The sequence below is a fragment of the Taudactylus pleione genome, unplaced genomic scaffold, assembly GCF_031769625.1.
Source record: "Taudactylus pleione unplaced genomic scaffold, aTauple2 ptg000053l, whole genome shotgun sequence".
Taxonomy (NCBI): Eukaryota; Metazoa; Chordata; class Amphibia; order Anura; family Myobatrachidae; genus Taudactylus; species Taudactylus pleione.
In genome coordinates, this window is record NW_028284455.1 from 13,692,629 (window position 1) to 13,710,367 (window position 17,739).

General features: G+C 37.1%; 1 protein-coding gene across 3 annotated transcripts in view; it reads left to right on the forward strand.

The window, feature by feature from the left end:
- KCNH8 (potassium voltage-gated channel subfamily H member 8) overlaps nucleotides 1–17,739 on the forward strand; it is a 543,344-nt gene that overhangs the window by 345,630 nt on the left and 179,975 nt on the right. For all 3 annotated transcript variants that reach the window (XM_088463391.1, XM_088463397.1, XM_088463404.1), the window contains exons 6-7: nucleotides 10,121–10,278; nucleotides 16,379–16,586. In XM_088463391.1, the coding sequence (XP_088319517.1) occupies nucleotides 10,121–10,278; nucleotides 16,379–16,586 (366 nt within the window). The remainder of the gene's footprint in view (nucleotides 1–10,120; nucleotides 10,279–16,378; nucleotides 16,587–17,739) is intronic.

A 17,739-nucleotide genomic window follows, 5' to 3' on the forward strand; every position in this document is an offset into this window, starting at 1 on the left:
TAAAATTACTAATCACCCCCCATTAGCTCCCCCAGTGTCAATAGATCTCCACTAATATTACCCTCCACACTCTAGTGGTAATAGATCCCCTGTTGTGTAAACCCCCCACACCCAGTGTAACCTGGGGTAGTACTTCACATCCCCATGGGGCATTATCTCTCCCTCTCCAGTGGAGCATGTCTCAGTGAGGAATGATGATTAGTCCCTTCTGTTGCAGCTTGGGGTGCTGAGAGGGAGGTAGGGCAGGAACTAATTATCTGGGCCCAGACTTGTTGGAAGTGCCAGGGTCCACTGTGCCCCCTCCTTACCTGTAAACAGCAGCAGCCTCTCTCCTGAGCCCAGGACATGTTGGTGTGTGCTCGGCTATGGTGAGTCCAGGGAGTCTCCCCTGTCTGCATGATCTGCCGCTAGGGAGCATGTATTTTTATTTTTTGTAGTGTTATGACCATACCTCCATGATTAGGCCACATCCCTACAGTACCTGGGCCCTGGCCCCACTCCTAATGGCCCTGGTTGCAGATGACCTCCCTATTTGCAGGGATTGGCCAAATAGTGCTCAGGGAGGAACTAATTTTCATTTTTTGCACCTTTGTCCCTGGCACATGTGATCCATAATCTTAGGGCTGGGATCTGGTAGTGATGTTGGTGATCACAAATTGCTTAATCACATCCTGTGGAGCCAGAAAGTATTTCTTGCACTTGTGCAAAACATATTCCATTTTAAAAGCCAGGTGATTCAGCTGGCTGGCATGGCCACATGTGATGCAATCATTAAGTGGGTTACAGTGCTACCAAAAAGAGTATTATCTGTCAAAAAACACTGTAAACTTAGTAGGTTACCCAATACTGCTAAATGAAATAAGGGGTTAATATGTGTCAGAAAATGATGTAAATTTATATAATTATTCACAACTGTTGCCCATTCTTATAGCACATCTCCAGCCACTGCTCAGGTTGTGGCCAGGTATTTTGTATCATCAGCTACAGCTCCACATGCTGTCATGTCTATCAAGAGGGGGCAGTGCCAAAATTATGTGTTTATTATAGGATCATGTCATGTTGGCCCTGCCTCTTCCACATAGATTTGCAAATCATGGCTTTACACAGCAAGGGGAAGGGGTGCTGATAACAGGTCCATGATCAGAAAAACTAAAATTTGGTTGGTCCATCAGTGGGGTTTCTAGGTGCTCAGAATCCTCCCTCCAGAATGTGTTAGTGAGATTAGCTAATGTTTACAATACAACATGCTTCATTCTTACTAACAAGGTAGATATATAGCTTGAAAGATAGACAGACAGATAGAAACTGTATCAGAAGATAAATAAATAGATAGATAAATAGATAGATAGATAGATAGATACTGTATCATATAGATAGGTAGATACTGTATCAGATAGATGGTTAAGGAAACGTATTTTAATCTAAGTCTCGTGTCTGTATAATCAGACCTGATTATGATTAGTATGAAAGGATAATTAGTAAACTGGTTATTTCTGGAACTGCAGATAAAATGCACCCCATTGTGTGCAGTATCACAAAAGCATGTAAGGGGTAATTCAGGGAGTGGCTAGACACTGTCTGAGATCTAGAAGAAGGATAATTTCATCAGCACCTATTGTTTTCCCCTAGTACTGCACTAGACTTTGTGGCAGGGGCTCAGCAGGGGAGAACCTGACTGGACCGGGCCTTCTTCTTCCGATCTCCATTTTCTATATCTGCAGCCTTCATTAAGCCATGCTTACTTACTTTCTGGCTGCCCAGGAGGGGGCAGTCATGTTGGGTGCCTTGTTACAGCAGGGGAGCATGGCATCACTATAGGTAGGCTGTACAGGGGCGTGTCAGAGCAAATCATGTCATCACCTCCCAGGACTACCCACTTTTGCTCAGAAGTCAGCTGTCAGGGAAGGGGGGGTGCAGGCAGCTACAGGGCTGCAGGAAGGTGCAGGCCAGCTCCAGGAGACTTGCCTACTCTTCCAGGTGGCCGGGAGCACTACCCAATTTTTTCTGAGCCTCCCAACTGTTTCGGGAGGGTAGACAAGTATGCATTAAGCAGAGACAAACTCTGAAAGGCTTTTCTCTTCTTGGGAATTTGGCACTTTTTAAAAAGAGCAGCACAGGTGCAGCTACATGATACGGTCTGGTGTTGAGATCTCTACCAGCACCTAGTTTATATGTGGGAGACATTTTGCAGGCCTGCTGGAAAACCTGTTTCACCTTTGAGGACGTGGTTAAGGTATCACTCAATCAGGAGTAGCTAGCTGGTTCTGTAGTGTTTGGTGTGACTGCTGGAGCAAGGTGATTGAGACTCAGAGCCCTGCCACACTTGGCTGAGTGGTGGGACCCTCAAAATAAAAACCAGAACAGTAGCAGTGAGCCTGTCTACAGTATTATCTTTACACCATCCAGACTCTTATTGCTAAAAGGTGAGAAAAAAGAACTGTGCTAACTTGCTAGCCTCTGGACTGTTATAGACATTATGGGGTATATTAATGAGACTGGTAATACCCTGGTGTGTTATTTAATGTGTTACATTTTGTTGTGTTTATATAGAGACTATTCTATTGCACTTGTGTGTGTGCTTTTCGTGCATTTAAGGTGCTGTTGTATGCTTCTCTCATCCTTACATATGTGCTTGCTGAACCTAAGGAACTGGGCACTAACGATACTGAATCAGAACCTCTATACACTCCTTCCTATATCTTCTAATATCCTGGTATACCTTCCAATATCCTGCCTATACCTTCTAAAGATGACGCTAATTTGCATACACAGTCATACTGTAAATAAAGACTTAAGACCTGGAATCTGTGGTTCCAAAGCAGAAGTATTATTCAAGTTAAAGTACAGTCAGTTACAAGCTATTGATCCAGACACAATTCGGCACAAAGGAATTATACAGACCCAAGTACAGTATACATATGCAGAGCTTCCGGACCAGATGTTAGGCATCAGCAAGAAACCCCTCGTCTATCAGCATTCAGCACGAAGACTAAAGACCCAGTGTTGGAACACACATATTTATACCCCCCAGGAATACACAACACAATAGAGAAGTTTGTTGCTGATGCTATTGGTTCCCAAGGGGGATACATCTGTTACAGAGCATTTTACAGGCTGATTCAAATAGACACAACCCAGCCTCCAACAACTGAGGGTCCCTAGATTCCCGCCACATGCAACATCCTAACAGTTATTCATATCATATACATTTTGTTGCTTGAAGTCTCAGCGGTCCATAAGTTGAGAATGCATGATGCGATCTCCCCACCGATAATACCGGAATACTGTGGAAAGAGTACGCATCAGTACAAAACCAAACACGGCTTACTTATCATGTATAAAACCTTAGTTACCAAACAATCTTTATTTCATAGCATTTATACTTAATGAACAAGTTTAAATCTTATACCTTAGAGCTTATGAAACCTTGTATGTGAATATGTAATGTGTGAGTATGCCGGGTTTGATATAAAGACGCGAGTTAACTGGGGACAGATGTGTGCGCATTTAGCTACTAAACAGTGTTTTCATATAGGATCTTATGCATTCGCTAATATGCGACTAGTTAACAGCGCAATTGTGCGTATTTCTGTGTATATGAGAAATGATGAAAGATGCAGTTGCATGGTGCTAATAGTAATCTCGCCATATGTACTTAATTGTGAGTTTATCTAAAATGGCGCTGGGGCGGCCATTCGCAAAATGCGATTTAATTTCCAAGATGGTGTCTTGCAGCCAGTCGCAAGATGGCGTCGTCGCGATTCAATTTTACACTGATCTTGTCTCAGCCAGTTATCCAGCTTCAACAGCACACCTAGCAAACTACTGTTCTAACACCCAGTATCCTCACATTTGGTGGCAGATCAGTGGGTCCACACAGTCCCATTGAGCGGTTAGAGCGCAGGAACTCAAATAGTGATACAGCTAGGCTCTGTAAGGATGAGAGGCAACAGTCTGCCAGTACTAGTCTTGTTAAAGGAACCTGTGTGGATTACTCAGTCTAGATTCTGGAATCAGTTGTACCCTTCTCTCTTTACCTGTGTGATTGCCGAACTTAAGGATCCAGGCACACCAAGCAAACTACTGTTCTAACACCCTTCTAACAAAAGGATAGATGGATAGATAGATAGATAGATAGATAGATAGATAGATAGATAGATAGATAGATAGATTTTGTGTTTTAGATAAATTTGGTAGAGTCTATAGGATACAGCTTGTACATAAAACTTTAATAGCTTAGAAATAAAGCTAAACATAAATAAGACCATAAATAAAATACTAGGTTTGGCGCAGTGTATGCCATGAAAACAATCCAGTAAGATATTATAGTGCAATCTTAACTGTTACATAGAAGCCATTTACTTTTTTGAGGACATTCATATTGCTTTACAGGGTGAGGTACAGTGCCAAGGTCACATAACCGTTTCTGCTTTAATCTAGAGACCTACTGTTGCTGGCTTTATTAATAGGAGTGGAAGAGAATGCTATACAGACAGCAAAGTTTAAAAAAACAAATGAAATGCAGTATGCCCCTCTCAATTTTGAAAATAGAACACTTAGATCATCATGAAATTATGTTTATTTGCTTTATGTAAATATATAAAGACATATATTCAAGTCTCTTAGGGCTCAATCCAATTAGCCCCCTTTGCAGCCCGATCTCACTCTAGACTCACACATTTCTATACACAGCCCTATGGGGATGTGAATAAAAATCTGCGAGTCCAACAGTACCGTAAGTGTGGAATACTGTTGCACTTTCTCGTGCTGTGAGATAACTCACACCTAATTGAATTAAGCCCTTAGAACACATTTTGTATAAAATCTGATTCCTAAACCCACACCACAATACTAGAGTTACAAAAATCTTATTTAAAGATTATACTTTGCAAATTGATGTTTTTTTAAAATATCATGTTAAGATAGCATCTGTCAGTTTCCATTATAGCCCAAAAATGATTGGCACATAATGAGTCCAATAATAGAAACCACTTGATCTGGTCCTGCCCAACGTACTATGGCCTGATTATGACTTGTACAGTATTGCAAAGCTGCAGGGAAGCGGCTGTGTGCAGTACTGTACAACTAAAATGCAAATTGGAAATGCAGCAAGTAAGAAATAGAAACCACCTGCACAGGGGCAAATCTAGACTTTTCTTTTAGGGGGTGGGGTGTTTAAAAATGTATCTGGACTCCTCCCCATCTCTACTTATTACTCCTCACACTTCCAGTCCTGCCCTCTCCCATTTTCAGTTCCAAAACTTTTGGACCCTACATATCTCTAATCACCACTTTTTCTTGACATGGGGCAGGGTGCATCATATATCGCATTTTAAATGCAATGCATCCTGCCACTGATTGCATGCATAGCGGTGTTTATTAATGCAATATGCATTTAAATTTAATCAAAGGACAGCTCTCCCAATAAGAGCTGTCCTTTGTGGTGTGGGGACCTCTGGATTTATGACCTGGGAGGCTTGACCACACTTTTGCTGTTGATACATCCCGCCCAGGTAATGATCAGAGCAGAGATCAATTCCAATCTTGTTACAGTCCTCAGCCCTACAGCACAGCACAAGGTGCTAAGAAGAAGACGTTGCACGCAAATTGGTCGTCACAATTAGAAGGGGAGTTGGGTCCACACTCAGTTTCACTGTTAAAGTGAAAAAAAGCCCAGACTATCCAACAATGGGGGTATATGTATATATATAGATAGATAGATAGATAGATAGATAGATAGATAGATAGATAGATACAGATATATAGATATACAGATACACACATATATATATATATATATATATATATATCAGGGCCGTTCCCAGGGTAGTGTAACCTGTGCCATGGCACAGGGCACCGCAGGGCAGGGGGCGCTGTTTGGGCCTGTCAATTTTCTGTTTATTCTCCTATCTCTTCCCTGGCCCTTCCCCATGAGGCCATGGCCTTTTTTGTCTGTTATCTCTCTGTTTAAAAGAGAGGGGGACACCAATCCTCTTTCTGGCACAGGGTACCAAAAAGTCTAGTTTCGGCTCTGATATATATATATATATATATATATATATATATACATATATATATATACAGTGTTTATGTTTATATATATATATAGAGAGAGAGAGAGAGAGAGAGAGAGAGAGAGAGAGAGAGAGAGAGAGAGCTATACATATATATATGGCTCTTGGACTCCTGATAACCACATAGAGAAGTAGTAGGCCACTAATAATACTGTTGATGGTGTGACTTGCTGAGGACACAGGGGCAGGGAGATATGAACACCGTGACCTAACCACAGGAGTACACATGACACAAGCTGCACACCATAAAATTACCTACCGAGTCAGGATGAGCACTACCACCCCTGCCTGCTCGCCTACCTCGTCTGCTGCTGCATCTGCCTGAGTGACTGAGAGTACCACGCAATAAATCTTGCATGTGAGACCAGGGAGAAGCGGCACTATGGGAGTGACTTAAGGACACAAAGGATCAGGTAGAGCTAGAGCAAAGGCTGCAGTTGTGCATCTGCATCGAGTGGGTGCAAGTTGCTGCAGCCTCAGTAGAAGCTGTTTGGATGTGTCTGTTTTAATTAGGGGGGGGTCGATTGCCCTCTTCGGCCCCCCCCTGGATCCACCACTTCTCCTGCATGCATCTTTGATCTGAGTGTTGAATCCGTAGACGCAGCATCGGATCGATGGTCGCGATGGTTGCAGCACTCGGCCAGTCTGCGTAAGCTGAAGCTTACTCAGATCCAGGGATGGATTTTAAGGTTTGTGGGGGCTCTGGGGCAACTAAGTTGCGAGGGCCCCCACCAAGCCACATGGAGCCTACTCCCGTACCATGCCACACGTTAAACACTCACATACACATATAATATATATATAGCAAACATATATATTTTATATAACATACACACTAACACACACATATACAGTATACACACACATAAATACATACACACACACTAACACATATAATACACAGTATACACACACTAGCACATACTGTATATACACATTAACACATACATACACACTAACACATACACAGCATACAGACACTAACACATACTGTATATACAATAACACACACAAATACATACATACACATATAGACACAAACACATCCTTACACATATAAATAATAAAACAGTACACATACAGTACACTTACATTCTATGCAGCTGCTGCTCACTTCATTATTCCCCTCGTGTTGTACTGCATCGATTCGCGGGTCATATGTGGGTGGGGCTTGTCGTGTTGACTTCGCCCCCATTTCGGCAGTGATAGAAGGGGAAATTGGTCCATCAGGGGGTGTTTCTAGGTACTCAGAATCCCCCCTTGCATGCTCTAGTGGCGGGTGTCCCTCTGTGTATGGGGGGCAGGGACGACCGCCCCTGTCGCCCTCCCCTTAATCCGGCCCTGCTCAGATTGGCCTTTGGAATTTGTCAGCTGGGTCCAGGAAGTTTGCGTTTGATGGTACTGACCCTGGGCACATCATGGCTCCAAAACAGGGGCAACACACTCCTGTTTTGAAGAACAGTCCCAGTCTCCACCCCCGAAATACTGCAGCATGTCAATCATGCTGAGGCTAAGGGAGGACAACGAGCGATCACGCAGGACCCGTTCTGCATATGCACAAACTTTGTCCTGCGCATGCACAGATCCCAAAACATTGGATTTGTATCTAAACCATCTAGTTTGTGTACAAATCCAAATCAGGCCCTATATTATAAGTGTTTAAAAAAAGGGTTGGAAGTGAACCCCAGAGTGTTAGGGACTTGCTCAATGAGGTGACCTTGATGATGGGGGGCAGGCCTGTATCATTGGCCACTGATATGCTAACTACCTCTGAAATTATATTTAATTATAAAATACATTTAAATGTGGACAGTAATGATCGCATAGTGCATCTGCAACTCAGTTTTTTGTGTATATTACTTTAAAATCTCAGCATGATAGCATCTTTCATTACGATTAGGGTGTGCAGTCTAGAGCCCCTCCCTATACTTGTTATAACTAACCAGAAGCAGAGGGCTGCAGGATAGACCAGGATCAGATCTTTTGTACAGTACTGCATATCAACACAGACCTATTGTTAATTGGTTGCAGCAGTAGCTGGTATGTCAGCTACTGTTAGTTCAAGTTTACATTGAATTTATTGGTGGTGACTTTAGGGGAAAGCCACAGGGCATAGAGTAATGTGTTTTTTGATCCCTATGCAAGAGACATCTTTCAATTATATTTTGCAATATATATTTTCCTGAAAAAAATTATAAAATTCACATGTAAAGCCTAAAAAAATTATCCAAAAAACAAATGTATTTGTGGCGTGTCTAATGCTGGGCATACACTGCCAGATAAAATGCCACAATAACCATCAGACAGTTTATCTGGCAGCCTGACAACCTGCAGATATCGCAGGCATACACTATGAGATATATCACAGTGTATTGGCCCCGATATCTGCGCTCCACACCCAGGGAGGAGACATTTCCCTGTTCCTTCCATGGGAAGGAACAGGGGAAATGTCTGTCTGTCAGCCGCGGATGGGCATACACTGCCCGATGCAGCCGACATTTAACATACAAAATATTGCATCGGGCGGGCATGCTGGACAATCCGGCATGCCCGACCAAACTATATTTTACACTTGGTCGCCCGCACAAGCACTGCAATTATTGGGGGGGATCCACTGATATCGGGCGGATCGCCACTATAATTGTATAGCATATGCTCAGCATAAGTCATCACAAAATGAGAAAATTGGTTTCAAAATTACAGTGTAAAACACACCATGAATACAATGAGGTTAAGCAGTTATACTAGTATATATTATATAATACTTGTTAACCTAACTAAAACAAATATGATTGGTTTGCACCTCAAAATAAACTTCTATAAATATTTGTATGTTGATGTTTTCTAAATGTATTGTAGAATGCTACAAACAGTACAAATTATAAATATTACAGTAGATAATAACTATACAGTTATTTTATCCCAGACACTACATTTACATTATAGTGTGCTATCAGTAACTAAGGATGTAGGAAAATTAGGATATAATTTTTCTTCGTTATGCTAACCACAAGAGCTATATTATCATTGTTCCTTATGTTAACTGATTTAACTGATGACATAATACAATGAAACTTAAAACTGAAATGTTGAAATGCTTATTTACTCAGCTGCAATTTCTGAATCACATGAATGACTAAGCATTATTAAAATATGTATACAAGGTACATTATTCCTTGATGATTGCACCTTATTGAACCACGTTAATTGATGCCTCAGAAAAAATATATCTATGCAATGCAGAATGTTTTTGTAACATGCTTTGTGTTTCTAGTGACATGTCTCCTAATGTAATCAAGGTTGTTGAAAAACCTGAATGAGCTGCAGTATTTAATGTACCATATCTGGGCTCTTGAGATCAAACATTTTTAAGATGTAGCATTCATATGGGGTGTTAGGGAAAAGCTGTACCGTTAGGGCATGGCACTAAGTAGGAGTCATAGCATTACAGTGGAAGAAGACACATATGGTAAATGTTTTCAAAACATTTTAATATAATGCCACATCTCTTAAATTTTTTTTAGGAGTGGTCCATTACTCTTCCCTAATACTGCTATCAATTGCACAGTTAAAGTGCACATATTACAAAAATGTATTATGTAGGGATATCTTATGTAAAAAAAATGTAAGCACTTTATAACCAAAAAATATAGTACAGTATATTTATTTATTTATAAACAGTTTCTTATATAGCACAGCATATTACGTTGCGCTTTACAATTGGAAACATTTATAGAACAAAACAGGGTAATAACAGACAGACATAGAGGTAAGAGGGCCCTGCTTGCAAGCTTACAATCTATAGGATGGTGACAGGTTACATTTACTGTATCATTATTTACTCTTTCATGGTTATACAAACATTAATTTAAAAATATAAGATTTTAAAATGTAAAAATTCAGCTTAAACAATTCAGAATGTTTCTTTGTGGGTTTTAATCTTTTGCTTTTGCTATTGTCGTTTGTTATTATTCTTGGTCCCATTAACATAGTATATTGTATAATAATAAAATATGTGATACATGTTTTCTTTCTTTGCCAAGCAGATATTATTTTAAATTTCCGAACAACCTATGTCAGCAAGTCTGGCCAAGTTATATTTAAAGCAAGATCTATTTGTATCCACTATGTAACAACTTGGTTCGTCATTGATTTAATTGCTGCTCTTCCTTTTGATCTTCTTTATGCTTTTAATGTCACTGTGGTAAGTAGTTTATATGATTTATATTTAGAACATCTTAAGTTTAACACCAAATATATGGTGCATATCTACAAATCTCTAAGTACAAATGTAAAAAATAAATACTATGTATTAATTTGTTTTGCATAAAGACAATTTACATACAAACATTCCAAACAGTGCATTTGCCTTTTATTAAAAAAAAAAAACCTCTCTCTCTCTCTCTCTCTATACATATATATATATATATATATATATATATATATATATATATATATATTCTACAGTAATCCCCTTTCCTTTCCTCTAATACAATTTAATACAAGTTCAACAACTCCATATCTTTTTTCCCTAACCTTCACCATACCTCTAGATGCATATTCCATGCATTTGTGTTTGTATCCTGTTACCCTAGGTGGCCTATGAATCAGCTACATTGTATACTTGCAGGATTTTAAATTTGCTGCTTGTGGTTTATACTGTAATTTGGATTCGGTTCTTTAAGCCTCTGAACTACAAAGCGTAGATACTTTACATATTACTGTGATATATTTCTCGGCTGTAACCTATTTTTTTTAACTCAGCAATATATGTATTGCTCACACTCCAAGCAGCATATATTTTAATACATTTTTTAAGGGCAATTTGACTTACAAATACAGATAAAGTTTAGAAATGAAAGGTCTGTTTAACTACAATTATTATGATGTGAAATCATAAAAAATAACTTATTTAACAGGAAACATATAGACAACGTAATACAAATTATTCTATCCTTTGTGTTTTATACTATGATTACTACACTCAAAGAGCATGACAAAGATAACATTTTAGAAAAAAACAAGCATTTATTTTTTGTGACTATTTGGGTGGGTAATTTGTCATTTATAAAGGAAGCTTACCATTTATTATTTAATTCTGATACTTTAGTGGACCATTATGGATTACATGACTGCAAAATGTGTATTGCATTTTTTTTTACTGCACTGAAGTGCTTTTAGTAGATTTCTGTACATTTATGTAGTTTTGTCCTCTTAGGGCTCTTCTGGCAAAAAACACTGCTTGTTTCCTTGCAATATATAATATGCAGTGTAAAAAATGTATTTCTTACTACATAAAAAAATCATTCTTATATCCCAAAATGATGTCCCTATTATTTAGTATAATCTTGTATATTATATTTTTAGACCTTATTATCCATTTTTAATCTATGAAAAAATAGTATAAATATATATATATATATATATATATATATATACAGTATATATATATATATATTTCATAATGGAGGAATAAACAGTTAGTGTATTTTAAAAGCATCAGGGCATAGTAGCATGTTTGAATAAAATATAAAAGTTTGCCCAAACCCAAACCCACCTGGCACTATAAAATAATAGGGATGCACACCCCGGCATTGCATTTACACACAGCAGAATACTGTACACAGCACAACTGCTTAGCTTATTACTGTTACTGCACCAAAAGACATCTTTTAGTGTATGATCATAGCGGTAGCCACCTCAGCACAATATACTATCACAGCTAGACACAGGATTATAGATACACACAACAGACACAGTATCATTACACCACTCTTATTAAAAAAATATATCAATATATATCAATATACTGTATATTGAGTAGCTAGTTTATAATTAGAATTGCACTTTCCATGTACTTGACTCAATCTTCAACATTGTCATGTCTATATACAGTGGGTTTTATGCCTGTGCACTTCTGAAGCAGCATGGCACTGGGCAGGACAAAACATGTTTATATGTTAGAAGGCAAAGTATATCTACTTTATAAGTTTATATATTATTATAATCATGAATGTTTTGGTAGTGATGAACACACTCCTATAGGGATATAATAATGTTGTTTTTTTCTTGTCAGTTGTAAACATTACACATTTCCCATATTTTGGGGAAAACCAGATATCCCAGCTCTATATTTTGAAAATGTTTGTGATACTATAATGTTAGCAGGTTTGAGCATAATCCAGAGATTGGTTCCTCTGTCTAAACAACATTTCATGAATTGAAGACAATGCTGGGCTTTAAAGCATGGCAGCAATGAAAAGAAGCTGGCACTATCCACCCAATGAAAATCACATACTTGAAGGAAAGACTGAAAACTGAAATGGTTTATGTAGTGTGACAAATCACTGGTATAGTGAGGGAAGGCAGGTATATTTGCCCCAGACTCCTTCCATTTAGGTCCAGTTCGGGTCTTTGGGCTGTTAGCCTCACAGAAGGTTAATTAGTGTTGTCAGCTGTTTGTGCGTGTTAAAAGGCTGTCAGCCTTATCATTAGTCTCTTACACTACCTGGGGAAAAGAAGAAACTATGGAGTCTTTGTGAGAGAAACCTGCTGTTTGGAAACCAGTGAACTGTGCCTGGTAAAACTTTAAAACTTATTGTGTTGTTTTTTTAGTGAGTTAGGAATAACTTCTGTATAGTTAGCACCAGACAGCAAGGAATTTATTTTCATGTTTCTTTCTTTCTTTTTTTTCACAAATAAAACTGGTTGAGACCAGTTGCACCAAACTAATGGACTTCTGTGTGATCTCTAAGATGCTGCATCCTACCATCTACCCAAGGAGATGGTCCCTGTTCCCGTGACACTGTTTTAGTAGAGTAACATATACTGTAGTGTACAGTGAGTCAGCTAAGTTTTCATTAATCCTTTGTGCCAAAGGTAGCATACAAAAGGCACATTGTACTGTATTATATATTTTCCTGGTTAGAATATGGCAGCCATCGGGGCAACCATCTCACAGTTCCATCAGTATAAAAACAAGAAGTTGCAGTTACAGTGGATTGATGTCTTAATGAGAGTATAATGAATGGTTTCATCTTGCAGGATGGCAAGAAGGGCAGATAATGGTTGTTGTGTAATGGCTTGGTGGGAAAGTTGGAAAACATTTGATCCCTTGTTATGACTGGAGCAAAATTTTAATCTTCTAGAATATTTGCATATGGATGCTGTTCTGGTGCATCTCTCCATGGCAACAGTTAGCCTGGCTGTAAAATGCTTTTTTTAATGTAAGATAATACTGTAGTTTATGCCATAAGGTTAATAAATTGTAACACTTATGCAATTTAATAACCACCTAATCCAATAAAATGGTTATAAATTATCTTCCCATGTGTGTAAAAGGCTGGGTGAGGCAATCAGTGCCTCACTCTATAGCATGGAGACCAAACTTCTACAGGCATTTAATTGTCCTTAAAACAAGAGTTTTTCTTTTCATATTAGAGGCAGTACATTGTTTAGATTATATCTGGTATTCCACCTAACATAAAGTCTCCACTAATGTATAGTAGTTCCACTCACCTGATTAAACATGTACTGCTGCTGTCACTAACTCCCTTTTGTGTACATAAACAATGCTTGATGTAAGGTAGGAGCTAAGCTATGTTATTTTTATGTACTGGATTAGTGTACAATAGGCAGCACACAGTTAAGGTTTCATGGATCAAGCAGATTGAGTGTACAATACAATGTATTGCAGGTAATTAGGACAACAATATTGTTCATAACATGCTGTAGTAGCTCCCACTTGATGCTAGATTGAACTGTGGAGTGGTGGTCTTCTTAAATCTAGTGATCTCTATAGTTCTGTAGTTAAAAGATCTCAATTTAAAAGGTAATTTGTAGCCTGAGATGGAGCTATTTGGAATAAAAATCCATCACCAGATTATTTGCTACAACTATTAGAAATACTACCTTCAGTATGGGCATGTGATTCACTTTTGACACTTTCATGAGTTCCCATAATGAACTCTAACATGACATCATGAGATATCACTAAATTTTATTTAAGAAAGTGGGCTCTAATAATTGAAGCTTGTTAATGCTTACACATATTTTGAGACTTTACTATGATTTCCGTTTCATTCACATTTCTGATTAGCTTACAAAGTACTTTGTAGTGTTATCATAATATAAACATTCTACAGTATTACACTACATTATTACTATCAATCACACAAGATTTATAATAAGAAACATGTCTACATTTATGAAAAGGTAGCACATTATAACATAAGCTACATCATACTTACTCACTTCGATCCATTTATTAATTAGGGTTGACATGGACATTTTTTTAACACACAGTTAACCTTGACATAAAAGGACCAATTAGCTATTCTATACAAAAAGCAAAATAGTATGTATGCGATCTTTTTTTAACTCAATGTACTCCAGAGAATTGAGACATTAATATATCTCTAATAAACAGTCATGCTCAGTGACTTCATTATTATAATTCTAAAAATAATATGGACTGGAATCTGACAATTTACACAGTCAGTTTAAATGTAAATAAACATTTCTCATGGAATCTTTTCTGAAAATTATCGTATTAATGATGCCAGAATACCCAGAAAGTACAAAACTATTTCAGTTAAGTTAAATTAAAAAATTGCCATGTTTTGTAAAGTATTCTAAATAAACATCTTAAAATATCAAAACCAATATATTTTTAAATAGTTTGTTTCTTTTCTTTTTTATTTTTTTTACATTGCTTCCTATGCTGCCTTCTATCAATGACGTTGGCATATGCCCACAAAAGGACAACCTGGTATGCACCAAGGAATGAATGCCAAATGTTAGTCTTTCTCCACTTTTAACTAATGAGCCTATCAATTAGTGCTAAACTGCTGCATCCTGTTCTTGTTTTTACCAGGGTTGGCATTAAGTAATTTAAACTCCAATATTTTATTTTTTAATTTCTCTTTTTTTAAATATTTATACATGCTTGAGTTGCTCTCTTAATTTTTGTGTGTCATAAACTCCTCAGCATTGCTTTTTCAGATTTACACTAGAATAAAAATTAGGTCTTGTCCGTTTAATTTCAAAATTCTTTAAATTAGATTACTTATAAAAAGAATGACAATTAAGAAAAACAGTATTTTAACTCATAGGAATAAAATCACAATGTATTTGAAGGATTCATGATATATATGCATCACTCATTTTACAGTTAATAAAATTATGTCTACATAAGATGACAAAAGTGTATACATAACAAATTAATACAAAAAACAATCAGAATTAGGCATATTTAAAGTATAAAAAAAAACATTTAATACGGTATATCAAAAGGAAACTTCATATAAATATTATAATTATTTTAGCAATTGGATCCTGCAAAAAAAATAAAAAATGGGAGTTTTACTTAAACACATACGCGTACATTCAAACATAAATATGCACTCAAACACACATACAGTTTCTAAATTTTGTTTGGGATCAAATTCTAAACATTGTTGTCTACATGCATGGAGTTACCATTTACATGGAGTTATAATTTAAATGTAGAGAAAATTATATTGCAAATATACCAAAAAGGTAGATTACAGTATGAAAACCAGTTTCAGTATTCTAGTCAAAGTCAGATTGTACTTAAAAAATGTTCTAAAATCAGATAAATAAAGTTAAATAGGCATTGTGTTATATGTATTCTATCTATTACAGTAGTTGGTAGCATGTATAAGGGCTCTATAGAGGGTTCCATCCATATATTTTTTATTTCCTAGTCATTCCATTGTTTCTTGCTTCAAGTCTCATATCCCTACATAGTTTTGCTTCCAAGCCATCCTGTTAGTCTCTGGTCTGTGATTCCCATACCCTATTCATACTAATGCAAAATACATAGTATCCATATTATAATTAATGAACGAGCATATAGGCTTCACAAATGAAATAGTCAAAATGTTATTTTAATGCACAATCAAAAAATTCCTATGAAAATGCAAACAAATAATTATAAGCAATATATATTACTAATGCAAATTAATTATTCTAATATTCAATTTTTGTACTCTTTGTAGATGCTCTTATTAAACAAACCATTTAAAACATTCACATTTTCCACTCCAAAATGTTAAGTCTGTGTCTTTACTATGATTTCTAGAGCAACGTTGAGAAGGACGAATGTATTAAGTTTGCTATATACTGTACTGTATATGAAAGAATACATTCAGTATAAACAACTGCATTGCCACTCTTAACTTTTACTGTATCCTTAATAGTAATTCGGTAGATCATAAAGAATTTATACTGTATAGAATACACAATATTATTTTAACATAGCTGCTGTGATTACTTTTTAGGTTTCACTGGTTCATCTTTTGAAAACCATACGATTGTTGCGGCTTTTACGCCTTCTTCAGAAGTTGGATCGCTATTCCCAGCATAGCACTATAGTTCTTACGTTACTTATGTCCATGTTTGCTCTTTTGGCTCATTGGATGGCTTGCATTTGGTATGTCATTGGCAGGATGGAAATGGAAGAAAATAACCCTCTCACTTGGGATATAGGTAAGATATTTTTCATGGATTTCAGAAACATGAAAAACTTTTGGTCCATAATATATCTAATTGTATTGAAACCATTTAAAATGTGCATGTCAAAACAGTATGCAGGGGTAAACATATGAGACCTGCAAATCTATCAAGGTTAATAAGAATTTTATATGTATGAACTTCTGCTTAATCGTGTTTTGAAATGAAGCATAGGTTGTGTCCTGTTCCTTCAAAAGAGTAAACAAAATATATAGTGTGTTTTACCAAGCACCAAAGTGTGTGGTTACATTTTCTATAGTAACTTTGTTTGCAGGTCTCCTAGTAGAATGTCTATGGAATTTACCCATTCTAAAGCTTCTGCCATCTAACCACTACAAGCTCTTTAGTTTGCATTGTTTTGCCAATATTATATATTTTTTAACACAGTAGTCAAAAATGTATTGACCTTATTCAGATGAAAGTAGTTGGGTTTATGATGTGCTGATGCACCTGGCCACCCAAAGATGGCAGGAGCTTGAGGACAGGTAATAGCATACCTTACTAAATGCTACTAAGAAAAAATATATAGCAAATGGTTATAAATAGTTTAAGGCTTATTTGGCAAATGTAAAAGGGTTTAACTTTAAGAATTCTCCTGTGCTATACCTATTTTATGTAGGTAAAGTTATTTGCTGTGTACAATAGAACCACAGCAAAATAGTATATAATTTAATGAGGCATGCAAATATTCTACTACCATAATTAACTACTATTTAAAAGCAAGCACCAGTACCAATAGTCCTGTTTTACACACACACACACACACACACACACACACACACACACACACACACACACACACACACACACACATTCAGGTTTGGCTCAGATCTTCCCTCCAAGTTTGAATCTCATAATGAGGCAAAACTTCATCTTTCACAGACACAATGTCGTTTTCATGGACATCTGTGCCAAGATGTCCATTAAAGATGATGTTGTGCCTCATTCTGAGAACCAAACTTGGCGAGCAAAAAATAAAACTGCTCAACTCATGTATGTATGTGTGTATGCGAGTGCCTCCAGCTTGATGTTTATGTAAGTACCTCTGTGGAGGTCACCCAGCAAATTGCTGAAAAAACGAGACAGAGTGCTGAGTTTCTTGCTTTATATATTGTGATAGAAGCACTGT